General features: G+C 38.5%; 1 protein-coding gene across 14 annotated transcripts in view; it reads right to left on the reverse strand.

The window, feature by feature from the left end:
- Positions 1 to 19,787, reverse strand: part of BPTF (bromodomain PHD finger transcription factor) — a 91,111-nt gene that overhangs the window by 26,523 nt on the left and 44,801 nt on the right. For all 14 annotated transcript variants that reach the window (XM_065563632.1, XM_065563628.1, XM_065563634.1 and 11 more), the window contains 11 exons: positions 18,725 to 18,895; positions 18,425 to 18,600; positions 13,936 to 14,291; positions 13,218 to 13,349; positions 12,456 to 12,585; positions 11,018 to 11,153; positions 9,500 to 9,751; positions 5,576 to 7,982; positions 2,570 to 2,694; positions 1,528 to 1,656; positions 534 to 684 (listed from right to left, as the gene is read on the reverse strand). In XM_065563632.1, coding sequence (XP_065419704.1) covers positions 534 to 684; positions 1,528 to 1,656; positions 2,570 to 2,694; positions 5,576 to 7,982; positions 9,500 to 9,751; positions 11,018 to 11,153; positions 12,456 to 12,585; positions 13,218 to 13,349; positions 13,936 to 14,291; positions 18,425 to 18,600; positions 18,725 to 18,895 — 4,165 coding nt within the window. The remainder of the gene's footprint in view (positions 1 to 533; positions 685 to 1,527; positions 1,657 to 2,569; positions 2,695 to 5,575; positions 7,983 to 9,499; positions 9,752 to 11,017; positions 11,154 to 12,455; positions 12,586 to 13,217; positions 13,350 to 13,935; positions 14,292 to 18,424; positions 18,601 to 18,724; positions 18,896 to 19,787) is intronic.

A 19,787-nucleotide genomic window follows, 5' to 3' on the forward strand; every position in this document is an offset into this window, starting at 1 on the left:
GTTAGGAAAGCAAGATAAAGGTCTAACTATAACTTTTCCTCTAAATGTGAAGCACTGTGAATATTCCTTTCTTGTGTGTACACTCTGGGACTTAAAGACTGACTTTACCCTTTGTTTTAAGGGACACATTTGCTTCATTCATACTGCAGAATGATTTAAAACCTTTATAGTTTTAGTAAGTAATGTGCATGTCAGAAGAACTCATGCTGCATAGAAATAATCTGTTGGCACACAACTCTGTTTACTTCATAAAGCAGCCAAATAGTAGTTTGCTTAGTTACTACATACTAGATTAACACAAAATTAGTGTGTAGGTTTATAGATCTGCCACAATTAAATTAGTTTCTGGCATCACTAGTAACTTGCTCCTTCAACTAAGTTTGTCCATTTTTAAAAAAGAAAGCAAAGACAACATTAAAAGCTTAATTTTTTATTCATTATGGGTATCACCCATAATTTGGGCAATCTGGTTGGAGCATTTTTTTAACAATGTACACACAAACTAAAATGCTTCATTTAAATTGTGAAATTACCTTTCAGCAAATGCCCTGATCTCCCATAATTCCAATTCCTCCTCTGCTACCCAACTTTCAATGATAACAGGGCCTGTCTGCTTGGGTGTTTCTGGCCTCTTTGGCCTCAATGCACTTGATCGAAGGCCTTTCCTCTGAGGTGTAGGAGTTTCTTTAGAGAAAAGTCAAACATTCATTAAAATAAAAGATCCAAATTTAAAGTTATTTAGTGTCAATTTTTACACAAATTCTGCAGTTTGAAAATGGGGGTTATTCAGAGTAAAATTTTCAGACAAACTGAATTCAATAGCAGCATTGTTAGGCCAAAGCTGAAGACTTTGGAAAATTCCAACCTAATTGTTAAAGAAGTAATCTGAGTATCATTATACTCCAAGAATCTATAATAAGCATAATAGATCCACAAGCTATTTTTGATTTACAGGAAGCTTGAAGCTAAAACTGTATTTAGGAGGGCTGTTAGATTTTAATGAAATCAGGAGAAAAATATAGTCATGTCTACAGTTTTAAAGATCTGTAGGGGTAGGTTCATTTTAGCTTGTTTTGTATGAAAGCATGGCTACTAAAAATCCAGAGAAAGTAAATATTACATACATACACATACACAAATTTGGTGTTTTTCAGTTGTAGCCTACTTGTATCTACAATATCATATGGTAGATTAGATATGGAGTTGGGTTAACTTTTTTTAGTTGATAATTTTCTTCTAACATATTAAGGACAGGATATCCTGCTTATAAAGAAGATTTACTGTATATTACCCCATTCATTTTTGCTAATCTCATTTTGTAACAGGAAGGCCTTTGGCTTTAAGATAATAAATCTAACAGAATGACTAGATTGATTTGTTTAACACAATTGAATGGAGAATGGATACTTATTTCAATTTGTGCAACACTGCCCTCTCCTTAGACGGTCAGGGTTACCATGAAAATTTGGTTAAACTTATTTCTATAAAATTTATGATGAAGTTTGAAGAACTTATAAACAAGCATACCTTTTGGAGCCTCTGGTACACCAATAGGGCAAATGATTTTTCTTATACAGTACTCTGAACGAATTCCATAAGGACCAACATCTCTCCGTTTGATTATTTCAGTTGTTGTAATTTCAGTTTCAGATGTTTCTACAGTGATTTAATCCCAATATGATGTATTATGTTAGAAAATAAAAAGTAAACAAGTTGTTCATGAGAAATAAAGACAATTGTGGAGAAATAACTTTCAATAATCCATTGAGTTTCACAGGCAACCAAAAAAGCTATTTCAAGTTTCTGCATGAACAGGCTCAGATTTCAAAAACGGGGCTTTTGCTTGTACATGCATGAAGGCATGTGTACACACATCTTCTGACTTGTACACATGGAAATAAGGCATGCACAAAAGCATGCAGGCTGATTTGAAAATATGGGCTATAGTGAGGAAATCAAAGAATACTGCAATTAAAAATGGCAGAAATAAGTGATTGTGTGTGTGCCGACTGGCTTGGAGTAAACAAAAACCAGAGAAATACATTTTAAGAGACAGTCCATTCCTAGAAACACAGGAGGTGTAATATCAGAATATATTGTCTACCTCACACACTGGCCAATTTTGATTGTCAGAGGAAAATTTAAACCCCACCCTTCTGTAAAGTAACACAATCACCGGCAAGAAGGTGTAAAAACCTGGCATTACTGCCTTCAGTTGAACCAGGATTTCACCCAAGGTGGGCAAAATTTTTCTTAACCTCAGATGCTCATTCTGAAGTAACTGTTTGGAAGCAACCCTTACATACTTTGTTTTTGGTTACATTTTTTCAAAAACATACACTGAAAAGTAAGGCATTTAGATTGAACTGATTCATCCATTTCTCCAAAATACTCAAAATAAGTAAAATAGCAATAGGTATAAACTGTATAATGTTAATTTTATATGATTTTAACCAACTGAAATTTGTGTAGCATATTGCACTTTTATAGATAGACTCTCAGTACCAATATCCTAAATTAATACAAACTATTCATTTAAAAAAAGGCAAAAGCTTATAAGAAATACTACCTGTGCGTGTAGTTCCTCCCCCAGGTGGGGGTTTTGCAGCCATATCATCCCACCTTAAACATGCCCAGAGTAACCGCAACATAAGGCTCACCCCAGCCAATGATTTCACGGTTTGAAGTCGATATCTAAAACAAGCCACAAAGAAAAACAACATTTTAAACTGAATACATTAACTTAATGACTAAACAAACCAAAGGGTTTTCATTTTATCTTTTCAGTATTTAAGTAGCATGAACACCTGTAATTTATTCAGCTCCTGAAACTCTTTGGAACTCATACTGCCCTAGATCTCCAGAAAATTTCCCATTGATGTCAGTGTGTATTGCATGTGTGGATCAAGGCTGGATACATGACGGGTCCCCCTATGTACTTCATGGCACAATGGGATAAGATGCTGTACCAAACACCCCTAAATTCTGCAATGTTAGTTTGTTGTATCCTCCAAAAATACCTTTTGTTCCACATGCCCCCGGAAAAAAAAAACATGTGCAAGAAACATGACCATCTATATATTCTATAGTGTTACAGAGTAGAATTATCTTTATTAGAGGACATATGAGGTCAAAATTAGGAAAGCTTAAAATAAAGACCTCCACTTTTCTTCATAAGTAAATGAAACTGGTCCTTCTCTTAGTAGGTGCGTGTTTAAATGGTCCAGAACAAACTGCAAGGCTAAAAACCTAGCACTTTCTGAACTAAGCCATAGAAGAATGCATAGTGTATATTTGTTTTGAAAGTGTCTGCAGCAAGGCACAGTAGCCTGTTGATGGCACTGTGGGGGGCCTAACTGTAAAAGTTTCTCTGAGTTGATTTCTAAATCCTACAGACAAAGCATATACAGAATTCTCTTAGGAAGTGGGTAAAGAATATGTGTGCACAAATACACCTCATCTTAAGGTGATGAGTTGGGAAGTGGGGGGATAGATTAAACATATTTTAATGAAGTGGAGAGAATTTTATCAAGTTATTTACCTGCCATTGCAGGAATGCCACTGGGCAGCTGGAGGAACATGCAAAAGGGGCTGACCAAAAGAATGTCTCCATCGAATACCACTCAGAGGAAAAACATATGGCACTTAACAGACAGCACATACAAAAGATAGGTAGGGACAATGCAGCCTTGTTTGAGATCTAAGCAAGGTCTGACAGTTCAGGAAGGATTCATATTTAGCACAAAGTGGCTAAGACCAATTTCTGAAGCTGGGAGTTTATCTGAAGTGTATCCAGGGACAAAATTAGGGGCTTCTCTCACTGAACTAAGCTGAAAAATTAACAGTATTTCTGCAGGTCCATAAACTGCAGTGAAGATTTTTCTGCAGGAATCTGCAAATCCCTCCCCACCAGAGAAACTCACTTTTCAGCTGTGTTTATAACAATGATTTTTATGATTTAAATATCAAAGATAAAATATCAGTGCCTGATCATAATACTGAAGATTTTGCAAGTAATAATGAGCGGTAGAAACAGATCAAGAATGAATAAAAAAAAATTTCATAATGCAATTCAGCACCAGTTATTGCTTTTTTGAAATAATGGATTTGGATCACCTTTTCTTTTAAGGTGAAGACAGAGCAATTAGAATGATTCTTAGTAAGCATTTTGTCAGGAGAAGAGACTAAAGTTGTTAAGATGATTCTCACTAAAACCTTGATCGTGCATCATTAAAGTTAATAGGAGTTTTTCCATCATCTTGAATGGAAGCAGAACCAAGCCCTAAAGCATATGAGTCTGTGGATACGCAGTGGAAATATACAAATTATGGAACAGCTTTAGCAGGCAAGTCTACAAGATACCATATACCATTCAAGCCCAACTGTACAAAGAGTTGTGTGTTATAAAGAATGTTCACATAAAACCAAGAAAATTAGGATGTTGAAAGAAAATAAGATTCAGACCTTGTCTACATACACAAAAACATGTTTAAACATGGTTATGGCTAAAAGTGTATTACAGCATATCTTACATCCACACAGGCTATAAAAAGTAAATTTATAACTACATTTTAAACTTAATAGAAATTGTGTCTACACTAAACTTTTTCTTACATTTCCCACTACTGCATCTTCACCTATGAGAATGCTAGTATAGATTGACATCTATTTTTAAGCATCCTATCTAGTGTAGATAAGACTACTGAAAGAAAAACATGGGACCTTAAAAATGGTCATAACATTCCCTCCCACCACCACCAAAACACTAGACAAAAAGAAAACATTTAATGCAGCTGAGCCACAATCAAGTTTAAATATGGTTATTTCTGCATTATAAACAGTCTCAGAACTATTTTGTTCCAACAGATAAGTTATTCCATCTATTCACCAATTATAGATAAGACTGAGGTTCCATCTCCACTGGCCTTTAAACAGAGCCTGAGAATCAGTTCCATTTAAATCTATTTCCACCACTTTTGTCTAGTGTGGACAGGATCACTTTTCTTTTATGGTAAACCTTGCTACAACACTGTTTTAAACTCTGGTTCTGTGTTGTTTGGATCCATCCAAAAACTGGCAGCTCAGGGCTTGTCAACATGGGGAACAAAAATAACTAAGGACTTGTCTACATGGGGAAGTTAGTGCACAGCAAGCTAGTGTGTAAATTTACAGTGCTCTTGCTACTCTGGCACTACCTTCCTGGCATAAACACTCTTACTGAGCACTTAAAGCACCCTCGTTGGTTTAGCTCAGAGCTAAACTGCCAGAGGGCATTTTTGAGCACAGTAAGAGGTAGCACCGGAGTAGCTAGTGTGCTGTACGTTCACACCCTAGTTTGCTGTGCACTAACTTCCCATAGAGACAAGCCTGACATCACCTGTAATCCACACCTTTAGTGATTTCAGTGCAAACCTGTGTGTGGATGCTTATTTTGGAATAAGAATGCCCTATTTTGATATAGCTTAAGTCAATAAAAAATTACCTTTGGCATGCCTATTGTATTGCTTCCATCTTTACAGTTAATTTCACCCCATCCCAAATGTCTTCTTTAAAAAGGTAAACATTAAGTATGTACCTCCAAGTGATACCAAAAGTTGGTCTTGGGGATGGATACGGCCAAATATCCATGGCAGGTTTTGCATTGTAGTTGAAATAGGGAACCTCTCTGATCCCTCCTCTTCTGGCCAACTTTTTTAAATCATCATTGGGTAAAACAAATATACTCTTTTTACTGCTTTTGGTAACAAATTTTCTGTAAGATGGCAGGGCTGTTCCAGAACGAGTCTTTTTGGGTCTCGAAAATTTCATTAACTTCACTTTGTCCCTTGTGGAATATTCTTTGCTCACAGTCATGGAAGTCACCAATGTGCCTCCTGGAATAGTTAATGAATCAGTTACTGTTGTAGTAATCACCGTTTTACTGTGCTCCTGTACAGAGATGACATCAACATTGCTGTCTGCAGCAGGTGCGGTAAGCTTAGTTACAGTGGTGGTGGTAGTTACAGTGGAAATGGCACAATTTTCTGTAGATGACACCATGGTTTGTTTATCATCCTTGAAGGCGGACAACTCTGCTACTTTAAACACCCTTTTGGATTCTGTGGAAACAGTTGACGTTGTGGTGGTCACTTCTGTAATAACAGTTTTATTTTTTGTTTTATTTTCTCCATTGATATTTTCGACTTTATTATACATCTGCAGGCCATTCTGATCAGTAAAGTCACTACTCAAGCTAGATTCCTCACAAGAAGTTACTGGTGAGGGTGCAACTTCCTTACCCTCAATGGCTTCTGTTTCCATGGATTCTACTTCACTAATCACATTATTTTCTTTACAGGAAAGCTGTGCTTGCGTAGAAGCACTATCAACAGAGCTGGATCTTTCAAGAGAATGCTGCTTTTCTCCAATATTTTGCACACACTTGGACATTTTATCTGGAAGCAGAGGATACTCTCCAGACTCACCACCAATCTCTGCAGAACTTTGAAAACATGATTTAGTATCCAAGTTATTTTTTAAATCTGTATCCTCCATAGTGATATCACCATTCATGAATGGTTTTACAGAGGATTCTTTAATAGTCAATGGTTTTATTTCATGTTCAGGAATGGATTTACTAATATTATTGACTTTAGGTTCAATATCACTCCCTGCCTTAGTATCACAGGTATCTTTCATTAAGCATTCTTCATTTGACAATACCTTAATGTCTTTTCCATTAATTTGAAATGCCACCGATTTCTCTCTCTCCACTTTAGTCTCTATTTCTCCATGTTTATTGTTCTTTTTGTCAGTGATACTTTTTAGATTCAGCTGATCAAGACATTTGTTTATGGTACTTGCTTCCATTTTCTGTTCATCTTGCTTTTCACCATTGGCTTCAGTGACTTTAGAATTCAATAAATCACCACTAACATTTACTCCACCCATGTGTTCAGGAGTTTGGCTTTCAGGTGTTTTTTCTAAAGTTAGTTCGTTTTTTAACGATTGTTTCTGATCAAATAAAATCTTGTTTTCTGTTTTAACATCTGTGTTTTTCTGAGCCATATCTTTTAGCTCATTTTCTTGTGGGGACACTGGTTCAGAATGGCTTTTCAGCATGCAATTATTTTCTGGGTCACAGACCTGTTTTTCAGGTTTTTCTTCTGAGGTTGCTTTTTCAGCAATGGGCTGAACATCTGTTTCACAGCTGCTTTCAGTTACCACTGGCTGTAATGGGTTTTCACATTCACTCTGAGACACTGTGGTATTAAATATTTTTTGTTCTGAAGATTTTTCATGGTTTAAGGTGCCACTCTTGCTTATATCTTCTGTGTGTGTTTGTTTTAAGTCATCCATGAGGGGATTCTCACTCTCTCTCTTTTTAAGAACCTCTTGTCCTGGACTATTATCAGTAGTGATTGGTTCAGAATCACCTTCTTTAGTGATGTTCTGAACTGAACTTTGAATTTCAGAGGCATCATCCAGTACTTGGCCTTCTCTTTTTGACAGTCTGTCTATGGAAGGCAAAGAAGGCTGGTCTGGTTCACAGGTTTTGGTACAAGGTGTACTGCTGGTTGGCAAGCAGTCCTGTACTGAATCTTCAGTTTGGATCTTACCTGAAATATGGGTTCTGTCTTGGGGAGACATGTGTATCTGGCTTCCTTCTTTTGCTTTAGTTGTTTGTGGCTCATCTATGTTTTTCTGTGGACTCACAGATCTACTGCCTACAGGTTTAGAACTAGCCTCCAGCTTCATCCTTTCTAGGCGCTGTTTTTCTTCCAGCGTAAACTGTTTTACTCTCCTTTCAAGTAGTCCATCTAATTTTGATGTTTTTACTTTTCTTTTGTAGCAAGTCCTTAAGTGAAACCCCTCGCTGACATTGATTAAATCTGCTTTAGAGTGAATATCCTCATTTTTTGTGGGGGATTCAATTTTTACATCATCTATCTCCATGGGTTCTTCCTTGATGGCTCTATTTTCACAATCAACTTCTCTTTCCACTGTGAACAATAAATATTTTTGAATCAGTAGGACCTCTCAGTAATGACACAATACAATAAATAACTTTCATTTTTACATAAAGTTTTAAAGTAATAACAGCACTTACAGCACTACACAAAGGGCTGGATAAACATTAACTAGGCTAGGAAAAACATGAAGCAGAAAACTTAAGACATTTGCATACAGTACACTACTGCAGACAAGTAGTATGAAATACAATGACTAAAAACTAGTCAAAAAACTTCACCAGAGACTCTCAAAACTAAAAAGGATTTGTTAAAAGGTTTCTTGTGCTTTAACATACATAAAAATATATAACATATATCCTAGGTGGAGACAGAGAGAGAGAGAGTGTGTGTGAGAGAATGCACCCTTGTATTCACACACCCTACACACTATTGTAATAATCTCTGTACAAGGCACGCTTGTATGGTATCACTTGAAAATACAATTTGTTGATCAGTAATATAGTAAAATGCATATAGCAACAGTGTGTGTAAAGTTATGAACATAAGCTGAAATCATGACTCAAGAGTGTTTCTCAGATAAATCTGGGGAGTGGCTAAACCAGTTTTTCAAACACAAAAGACAAGCCGACGCCCCAGCTAGGTGTCAACAAAACTGATGGGCCATCACCTATCAAGAGGTCATTCTTTGACAAGGAAGGGGGGCAGGGACAAAGATCTGCATCTTAGCAGTGAAACAGCATGAGATCTCCTTCCTCCGCCAGACTCGTCTCTCGGTTCTCAACCGGAAATGCCTTTCAAAGAGGGACTGAAACTATAAAATGGAGGGGCAAATACCCCAAGAGGTCCTCCTCTCCCTTCCCCCCGCCCATCTTATTCTCCACATCTGAGAAGACAAAGAAAACAGTCATTGGATTCTGGGGGGACAGTTGCTGACTTGAAGACTCTGGTCAGTAATGCTATTGGAAACCCTTGGTGAGAAACTTTACTTGAATCTAATAGTTTAAATTTAGCATTAGAAAGCCAGTTATCTTTATTTTTCTTGTAACCATTTCTGACTCTTATGCCTCATTCCTTGTACTCACTTAAAATCTCTCTTTGTAGTTAATAAACTTGTTTTATTGTTTTATCTAATCCAGTGTGTTTAACTTGAAGTGTCTGGGTGACTCCACTTAAGGCAGTATATTATTCCCTTAAAAGAGTAATGGACTTAATATATTCAGACTCTCCAGGAGAGGGCTGGGCATTAGAAGACATATTTCTGGGGGAAAATCTGGGACTGGGAGTGTGTTGGGGTCACCATGCAACATAGCCCAGGCTGGTGAGAGCCAGAGTGTAACACAAGTGTGGCTGGCAGGCTGCAGTTACACACAGACACTCAGGGTGTGACTTGCATGCTGGAAGGCTGTTTGTGAGCAGCCCAGGTGGGAGCTACTACCAGCAAGGTATTGTACGGCACCCAAGGTTGCAGGGGAGGGGTAAACAGTCCCTCACCTGTCTGGACTGCACCCTGGAATGTCACATTCAAGTCTGAAAAATGTCTATATTACCTTCAGCTTTTGCATGATCTAAATTTTCAGAATTCATATCAATTTCCACCTTTTCTTCACTCATTTTGTTTTCTTCCTTTACTTGGACTCTCTCCAAGGTTTCAGAAATTTCTATTTCCTTTTGGTCCTTCTCTTGTGGATCATGAGAATCTTTTTTTCTTTCTTTAGAAGAATCAGTCTCTATTTTTACTTTTGCTGGACTTTTTCTTTTATCCAATTCACACTCATTTTCAGTGGTACCATCATTCTTTGCTATTAGCAATAGATTAAAAAAGTAGAAAGTTTTAAATGTTTTAACTTGCTCAAAATAACTCTGTACATTGTTAATGATTTAATTACATTATTTCCTGCATTTTACACGCATCATGTACAATATTTTACCTTTTCATCTCTCCTGCAATCAAAATTAACCATGTGTCATGGTTAATATGTAGAAAGAGAACCCAACACTCCAGTGATACTTTCAAGTAAGGGGCTCAAATGTTGAATATATACATGTATGCTATGGGCCCAATCCTGGAAAATGGTAAAAATTCCATCCACTGCAGGCTTGGGCTCTTTGGTCTGGATTTTAAAAAGTGACTAGTGTTTTTGGAAGCCCAGTGTGAGATACCTTAAAAGGACTTGATTTCCAGAAAGAACTGAGCACCCACCTCTGAAAATCAGACCCCTTTACAGTATCTCAAGATAGTTCCAATTTTTTTTTTTTTTTTAATTTTGGCCTATACACCTTAAGCCCTGGATGGACCCAACTATCCAACTGGCAAAGACTTTGTACCTGACTGTCACTCTGCACTCCATGAGGCAATAATAATCCAATCTAGCAGTTACAAAAGCAACCCAAAGGCTGTGTCCACAAGTAATACTGCAGAGGAAGCCTGCATGTTTTTGTGGATTCCAGAAAATGTTTTTAAAAGTTTCATAGCAGTAAATTCACCCACAATTTTCTAATATTTAGAAGGAAATCCAAGATTATTTGCAAACTACTACTTTTCTAAATAAAATTGCAGACAGACACTTTTAAGGGTCAACAGTACCAAACGGAGCTTAGATCACGTTCATTCATAGGACTGCTTGCTCACAAAAACTGAAGACCCGTATCATGATTTCTGTAGAGAATGGTTTCCTTCCCCACTGCAAAACTATGGTTTCCAAATCAAGTTGGGTAATGGTACAATATTTGTTTAATATAGAAAATAGGTATATATCTTCAATAACTAGCTTATGAATGCTATTTTTTGACATAGATTGTCCATGAACAAAGCAGATGTGAAGATGCACATTTATAAGCACTACAAACTGCCTCAACTTCATAAATGAGCCAATTTAACATAAATGGTCAATTTTGTGGGACAGCTGAAATACACGCATTATACAGAAAAAAGGCAACAGCAAATTCCCAAAGTTTACGTAGAACGCTATTTAGAACAAAGCCTATTTATCTGGGATATTTTAATGCAGTCTACTAATTCAGTAAGTAGTATGTTATTAATTGAAAACAAAGAAAGGTTCACTTACTTGGTAGCACTTTTCTGTAATTGACATTAGTATTTCCAGGTAATTTAGGCACAAACCTATGAACATGTGTTTTACTAATCCAGCTCCAACCACCATATCCTGTTACTCTATATTCCTCTCCTTTTTGTTTCCAAACCTGTTAAATATTTTACAACATTAATTTTTTAAAAGATTATTTACTGAAACCTTTAAAGATGGATTTAAAGAAGTGTGGCAAGTTACCATAACACTATTACTTTGCACTTACATAGTACTTTTCAGGAGTACAATACTTTAGGCTAAAAGAAAATTTTCTTGAATAAAAATCAATAGCCCCCCTTAATCATTTAAATGAGTTGGGTGCTGGTAACTTCTGAGAGACTACTTCTTCCCTCGTGTGATCTTGCTTTGTTTGAAGGACTCCAGTTTACAGCATCCTAATTTAACAGTGATGCAGCTGGAGGTTAGGTGTTTTCAGCAAAAGGTCATTGACTAGAATTCGCTTTCCACCAAGACCCAATTTGCTAATCTTCAGCTCATGCTGTGAAGCCTATCTGTTCTCCAAGGTTTTTATCTGGAGGGAAGGGAGAAGTTGGTGGATGAAAGGATGTTGTAAGAAAGTCTGGGTTTTTTTTGAGGGACAAAGGGGAAGAAATCTCCAGCAATTTTAGCTTCTGGACACTAATTCTAATGATCAATGGCGTGTTTACAAAGATTGTACATATGCCATCACCACTGACTAGGAATTTTTTAATAAGTTGAAAGAAGCAGATATACAATTTTGTTAGCTTTTGCATATTGGAGGACATCTGTTGCAAAACGTATACCCAAAAATAAACTGACAACACAACTCAGTCCGATAGCAAAATTCTAACAAATGTTAGCTTAAAATAAGACTATCTTTATTTGTTAGCCCATGAGCTCAGGATATTATTCTAGTTGTTTTCTACTTTAGAGAGTATGAGCAACAAAAACCAAATCCCCTACAAAATTCAGAAGCAAATGCAACCAAGTCAAATCCATGAATGAATCTCCACTGAAGAATATCATAGCCTTTAATATGTAACTTTTGTGTTTCAACAGTAATGTTTCATTGTTTCACATATCGTTTCAGCACAATTTAGCTAAAAGACTTCTTTCTTTTTATATTCGATGATACTCCACTGTTCACCTATTATACTTCCATTAAAAACAGTTGCATATTTTGCATCATAAATAAGAAATTCTAACACAGGCAACCTCAAATGATCAAGTCCGGAAATAATGTTAGAAATTTAACTCGGAGCCAAATTCCGTTTTTGAATATGAGCACATGGCTCTCACTGAAGCAATGGAATGAAGAATTTGGTCATTAAAATCTTAAGTATAAAACAGAGTTGTATAAAGGACAATTGCTACAAAAATAAAGCCTTTTATTATTTCTAAAAATAAAACAAAAATTGCTAGGGAGAAACATTACCTGATGTTTGATAGGAAAAGTATATTTCACCCATGTAGCCTGTTGCATTGTTTCTTCCTCCTCTTGTTTCCTCTCTTTTTTTTTCACCTTCTCCTTTTCTTCTCTTTCAATAGCTGTCATTCTGTGTAATCTAATACATGCAAATACAGTCAAATTGTGTAAGCAAATTTGAACACCCTAACAATGGCACATACCACCCCCTTGAATGACTAAGATTTAGACGAGGGAAAAAACTATCAATGAATAATATTAGATTACGGAATAATATTAATAACATACATTACTTCACTCTATGCAGCTGAAGAAGTGAGGTTTTTACCCACAAAAGCTTATGCCCAAATAAATCTGTTAGTCTTTAAGGTGCCACCAGACTCCTCGATATTACTTGCGATAATGTTACTTTTATGAGCATTTACACAATTGCAAAAGCAGTTGATGGCAAGAGTATTCAACATCATTAATGTTACTCCTATTCTTATGCCAAGATTAGAGAATAATGTCAGATCCCAACAAATTGGGGTTTTTGAAAGTTCTTCACTGTTGCTTTCTTAGACTTCCCCCTCTGATGTCAGTTGAGGCTGGGGCTTAGGTAAATCATTGGGCTTAAGTAAATCATTGTTTGAAGGAAAAGGATTTCAGTATCATTTGGTAGAATGTCTGACTGATGTCTGACTGAATTCTCATCAATACTCTTAATTATATAGTTTTAGCTTAACCAATGCTGCAGATAAGAGTAGAATACATTCATAAAGCTTCTCTTACCTAGTGTGCCCCAACGACTCCCGCCAAATTGGCAGCATGACAACTGGTTTAATTGCACACTCCAATATAGCCAAAGCTAGTGCAAATTCTCTAGGTTTGCTACACATTTGAACAGCTTTAATCCAGTTAGACCTACATTGGAAAGAATTTAAAATATATCAAGTTCATCCTATGAGCAATACATTAATAGGATTTTAAAGTAGGCTAAACTATTAAAATATATTTGCTAAAACACTGCATAATTTCTGTTATGCATTACATATCACATTTATTCAAGTTTCTGTTCCAATGATATCTATTGTCTATGAGAGTGATATGACTAAGGACAACACAAAGCATAGGCGCCAACTCCGTGGGTGCTCTGGGTCTGGAGCACCCACCAGCAGCCCCACTGATCAGCTCCTTCCTTACCCCCCAGGACTTCCTGCCAGCCGGCAATCCACTGATCAGCTCCTCCCAGTCCCTCCCTCCCAGAGCCTCCCGCCTGCCTGTTCAGTGGCATGTAGGAAGCGCTGGGGGAGAGGGGAAGGAGCGGGGTTGGGGCACACCTGGGGGTGGAAAGAGGCGGGATGGGGGTGGGGTCTTGGGGAAACGGGTGGAGTGGGGGCAGGACAGGGGCTGAACACCCTCAGGGAAAGGAGGAAGCTGGCACCTGTGCCACAAAGTAATGTTATGAAATAAAATATGGGTCAACCAAAAATATTTGCTATTTCTTTACCTGTGGGAGGCCCAGTTGGGGTGAAGGAATGATGCAGGGATGTTGCTCTCTAGCTGAATGATAGTTAGCCTCAGAGTAGATATGGTAAGAACCTTGGACCCATGTACAGACCCATTCCATTTGAACTCTCCAGCAGGAGTCAGACAGAATTTATGTGCAAGGTGCCGTCTCTTGTCATGGTCTTCTCTGTGCTGGTGTTTGTTCAATGCAAATGAGTTGGTGGCATACTGGTTGTGATAGACACGATACTTCCCCTCTTGACCTAACTTGAAATAATTACTGATGTTTCCTTTCATCACGATTTCTTTCTTGGTGTTCAACCGGGAGATTTCCCCTTGGGAGTTAACCACCAGAACCTTGTTAAAGAAACAAAAAGTTGGTGTTTTTTTTTTAATTAACTTATTTAAAATCTTAAATAATCTTTATTATATTCCTGTTTAAAATACAGGCCTTCAATTTTCAAAGTCACATCCATTCATTCTGAATTCTATATTGTATTAATTTCTTCTAATTTATTTAATCTTTTTTACCTTCAAAACGTTTTAACAGTACTAAAATAGTAACAACAGTATTAAAGTTAGGGGCCAAGTTTTCTAATGTAGGCACCAGAGTTGCACCTACAAAATAGGTGTGCAAAGAAGTTGGAATTTGTGTATGCAAATAAGTAAAATAAATAAAGGTTACCTATCTTACAGTAACTGGAGTTCTTTGAGATGTGTGGTCCCTATCTGTTTTCCACTGACCGATGTGCAGGCACTTCATGTGCCTAAGATTGGAAAATTCTTGCTAGCACTGTCTATAGGTCCACGCCTGGGTCCTTATGCTCTCAGTTTGGAGCACGAGGAACAGAAGGGGCAGCGTGGACAGACTGCCTCTCTAGTTACCTTCCTAATGCAAGTAACCTTAGGATAAGGCTCTGGAGCAGCGGGGAAGGAGGGTGAGTATTAGAATACTGATATGGACCACAAATCTCAAAGAACTCCAGTTATCGTAAGGTAAATAACTAACTTTCTTCTTTGAGTGGTCCATATGTATATTCTACTGAGGGTGATTCACAAGCAGTATTCATTGAAGAGAAGGGTGAGGACCCTGGCTGTACCACCAATTAAAGGATTGCTCTGCCAAACGAGTCGTCAGCCATAGAAGCTTAAACTACGGCGTAATGTCTCGTAGAAGTGTGAACAGAACCCTGCCGTGCTGTCCTGCAGATTTCCTTGAAGCAAGACCACTGACGCAGCCCGGGTCAGTCAACTGGTCCCTCACAAGATGTGGGGAAGAGGTCATCGTCAATTCGTAACAGAGCAGGATGCAGTCCAAAATTGATTTGGACAGTCTTTGGGATGAGATTGCTTCACCTCTCATATGTTCTGCAAGGGATACAAATAATCTAGGTGATTTTTCTAAAAGGTTTAGTAGAATGCCAAGGCTCAGACATACAGGGAGTGAAGCTTCCTATCCTCACTGGTAGCATATGGCTTTGGGAAGAAGACAGGTAAGCGAACAGCCTGATTTAGATGGATTTCTGTGATCACTTTGGGTGTGTCTTTCAAGTGTAGTCTTTAGGAGACTGTCCCTCTGGAAGGCTGTGTACAGTGAATGTGCCATGAGGGTCCCCAGCTTTCCTAGCCTTCAGGCTGACGTGATGGCCACCAAAAAGCAACCTTCATCAATAGATGGGCTAAGGAACATATGTCTAAATGTTCAAGTGAAATCTCCATTAATGCTGATAGGACTATGTTGAGGTCCCAAGCCAGGGTAATTTTCAGTACCGGGGAAAGGTTCTAACGATACCCTTTAGGAAACTGTCACAGGATGGTGAAGATCAAGTGATCACGACAGGCACTGACAGCTGCTAATTGCATCCAAAGGGATTTAACAGGTAGACATGAAGTCTTTAAGAAGAGAAGCTATTCCAAGTGGACACAGATATTGGAACCCCCTGGGGCCATCTGACAATGTTGACACCACATCGAAAAATCTTTTCCACTTTGTTGTGTAGCACTCTCACGTGTCTCCTCTTTTATTGTTAAGGAGGTAATGAACTAGTTCCAAGCATGTCTTTTCTAGGGTCATCATCCAGGCAAATGCCAAGCTGTCAGGTGGAAGGATGCTGGATTGGGATGCCTGATTTTGCCTCAGTCACTGGTTCACTAGATCTGGAAAGAGTTGAATACAGCTGTATGGACATTTTGACGTCTGTAGAATGTTGGGAAACCAGAACCATCTGGGACGTCTGGAGCAATAAGAATAACCAACGCTCCCTTTTGCTTGTTCCATCTTGGAACCGGAGGTAAGAGTGGAATGGGTGGGAAGGTGTATATTAGTTGTCCTGACAAGGGATTGAGTCCCCTTGCAACAGCAGACTGCATCTCAAGAAAACAAGAAATGAGCAAGGAAGTCCAAAGATGGGGATCCTCATTGTTGAAATATGTTCTGTATTACCAAATTGTGTAGTTCTCTTTTGCTGTCCCTGGAGAAGTGCCTGCTGAGGCTGTCTAACTTGTTATGTATTCCTGGGAGGTGCACTGCTGAGAGGATGATCTGGTGGCAAGCACACCAGTTCCAGAGATTGATCATTTCTGTACAGAGAGTTGCGGATCTTGCTCTCCCTTGTTTGAAGTAGCACACTGCTCTCATGTTGTCTGATACGGAATATCGCATGTATGGGTCCCATGAGCTCCCATAAGGGCAGTACGAGGGGGTCAAATGGGAACTGAGGTGGTCCCTATGGAGTAGGTACCATTGGTCCTGAGGTGCATAATCGCTCCTATAAGATCAAGATGGTGCCCAAGAGACTCTGAATCCTCTGTCTGGACTGACCCTATGTCTCGATGGGAGTGTTGACACTGACTCAGAGGAGGCAGTAGCTTCAGATTCCCAGGGTGATGCCATCGGCACTGGGGCCTTGATATGCTTCAGCTGGTAGATGGTACTGGTGAGTGGCTCTCCCTCTCTTCCATCCCTTGGATCGATGGTGTGGTGATCTCCTTTGGTCAGGATCAGTTCTTACAGGATGAGAGATTCCAGGTTTGAGAGGATGGCAAAATCCTATGGGGGTGGTGTATCTATCCCCATACACATGGGTGTAGAATGGACTCATTTCCTTCAGTGGCACCAGCAGTCTCGGTCTTGTCATGGCCTTTGGTACCGACATCTCCCTATCATAGTATGACAGTACCATCAATATAGAAGGCATCTACTTCCACTTCTCTCTGACTGGTAATGAGTACGATCCTGCTCCTGTGGTTAATGCCAATTTTGGGGTGACTTACTCTTTGGAGCAGTGAGACAATGCTGTGCTCCTTGTGAACTCCTGACACTCCCACTGGGGCGACTTGGGGGATGTCGGAGAAGAGGTCCTTTTTTCGGATGCGTATCTGGAGGCAGATTTCTCTTGCTTCTTATCAGAACGTTTCCTACTCATCTCACGCCATTTGGAGTCCTCAGCTCTACTCCTATAAGCACCACAGCTGCAGAGGTCACTGTGCTCCGACAGACACTTGATGCCTCTGCCTGATGTACATAGGCATCTGTTGTGTGAGGGTTGAACAGGCATCTCATAGCATGATTTATTAGGAATCTCCAGAGCCTATATTCACAGGCTTGATGCGTTCGGCTTGGAAGAGATTGGCTAAAAGTGCACTTGGAGGGGACATGAACTTCCGTGAGGCAGTAGAAGCATTTGAGATGGTCACCGCTGACTGAGAAGGCATGGTTGTTGGGCATACTGGTCATCCCATATGGATGGGGGCTCAAGGTAGGGGAAGACTTCCCAAGGCCCTGACTGCTAAAAACTATACCCAAGTATAAAATCTATCTAAAAGTTATTTACAAATATTTACAGTTTGACACAGAAGCAACTAGCAAACGTTGCAGACACAGAAAAGGTTCCATCTCAGATCACAGGCAGTAGAAAGGATCTTCAGAAATTGTCAGTCTTTGCCGCCCCTTATGCCCTCAGTTCAGAGCATGAGGAGGAGAATCCTCAATCTCAGAGGCATGGTGCGAATGTACACCCCTCAGTGGAATACACAAAGGCACATGACAGTCAAGTATGACAAGAAAATACCAAGAAGTTACAATTAGCAAGAGAATTTCTACATATCTGATCAACAGAAATAGGGGTAAAAATATATTTAACTATTTTGTGTGTGTACACCATACCCACTGCATCACTCTCCTGGAAAAGGAAACCAACAGAACCTGCTTCACACTAAAGGAAAACGACTCTACTCCACTTTGTTATTGTCACACCACTCTACAGAGAGCAAATCAGAGAGCAGCTACACAGAGAGAAAGGGGGTGGAATAAAGTACAAAAAGGAGGAAGAACTATCTCTGATATGGCAATTCCACCAACTTGTGAATTTCTCATGTACCTCCTAGTAGGTCACTGACCCCATTTTCTTAAGACTGTAGCAGCAAGAAGGTTTCTTCTTCTGTTACCAATATAATCCTGTATTTTGGGAATTCTCAAAATGAGTACAAACCTCTCTGCCTTCTTTAAATAATTTATTTGCTTCGTGTGCTGCTGCAGCAACCTGCTGGCTTTTCATCTGGCTCAGCTTGCTATCTGGATTTCGTAATCGGGTAAGCATTCGTGTCGAGCCTGATGCGCCTTTTCCTGTGCATGGAGATTCACTTCTTTCACCGTTGGATTTCTCCCCTGCCACAAAAATGTAATTTAAACAAACATGAAAAAAAAAAGAAGATAATATATTGCAAATGTATGGGAATTAAGAAATTTAAGAATCAAGTTTAGAAAGAAGCTTAGTGACACTTATTTTTACCTATTTCTTCTGAGGTCTGGGATCCTCCTTCTGCATTTTCAGCATCATCAGATGTCTTAATAGAGTCATTCTGCATAGAATTTAGCTCGCTGCTGTTGCTGTTTTCGACAGACTGGAGGGGTGCAACTGATGCACTAGGACTGATGCTGGGGGTCATCTGACCAGTTTCTTCTACAAAAGAAAGACTTTAGATATTTAGTATTGTATCAATTAAGCTTACTTTTTTTCCCTTAAAGTTAAAAACCCTAAAAGATTCAGATGAGCTACTGAAACATCAATAACTCATTTGTAACATGGAAGAATTGGGAGTTTTAATTACCTCAAAAAGTCTACCTAAAATCTTTAACAACATACAAAGCATATACAGGCATATGCACCTACTGGAAACAAAGATCTCCCCTCTCCCCAATCAGCTTTCAAATCAACCACAACTGTTCAAAATTTCTATGGTCAAATAAGCAAGAAAGTAAAAACAGTAAGTGATTGTTTTAACCCTAAGCATTAAATAGACAAATTCTACATAAATAAATATCTTCATAAATATTGCAAACAGCTCATTTGTCTATTTATAGACAATTACATGCTTTTCAGTAGTTCAAACCTACAAATGAAAAATTAATCACTATTTCTTTTGTTCTTTGCATTTAACCTCTCCTAGATTTCAAACAGGATTTTCTGCCTAACCTGCCATTTAAGATAAACATTCTTCACATCCTGATATTCTGAAACTGCTGATTAACATTACCAAAATGTATGTTCAGAAAAATACAAATTAAGGAAGAGTGAATCAGCAAAGACCAAACAATTTAGAAATTATCCATGCTGTCAAACTCTCAGGAGAAAGACAAAATTAGTTTTCTTAACTGCAATTTTAGTTTCTCCTCATGTGGATACATTGCTCTGGACAGATACTCCCTAAATTTGTCTAGTATTCTATACAGGTTTGGTTTAGCATAAGATTTTATCATCTTTCTTCAAGTCAGGACAAGAGGGAATGTTAAATCATGCTAAAAGATGATGCAGTGTTGACAATGTAATAGTTGGATTTCTTTAGCTTAAGTTA

The sequence above is a fragment of the Chrysemys picta genome, chromosome 12 (assembly GCF_011386835.1).
Source record: "Chrysemys picta bellii isolate R12L10 chromosome 12, ASM1138683v2, whole genome shotgun sequence".
Lineage (NCBI taxonomy): Eukaryota > Metazoa > Chordata > Testudines > Emydidae > Chrysemys > Chrysemys picta.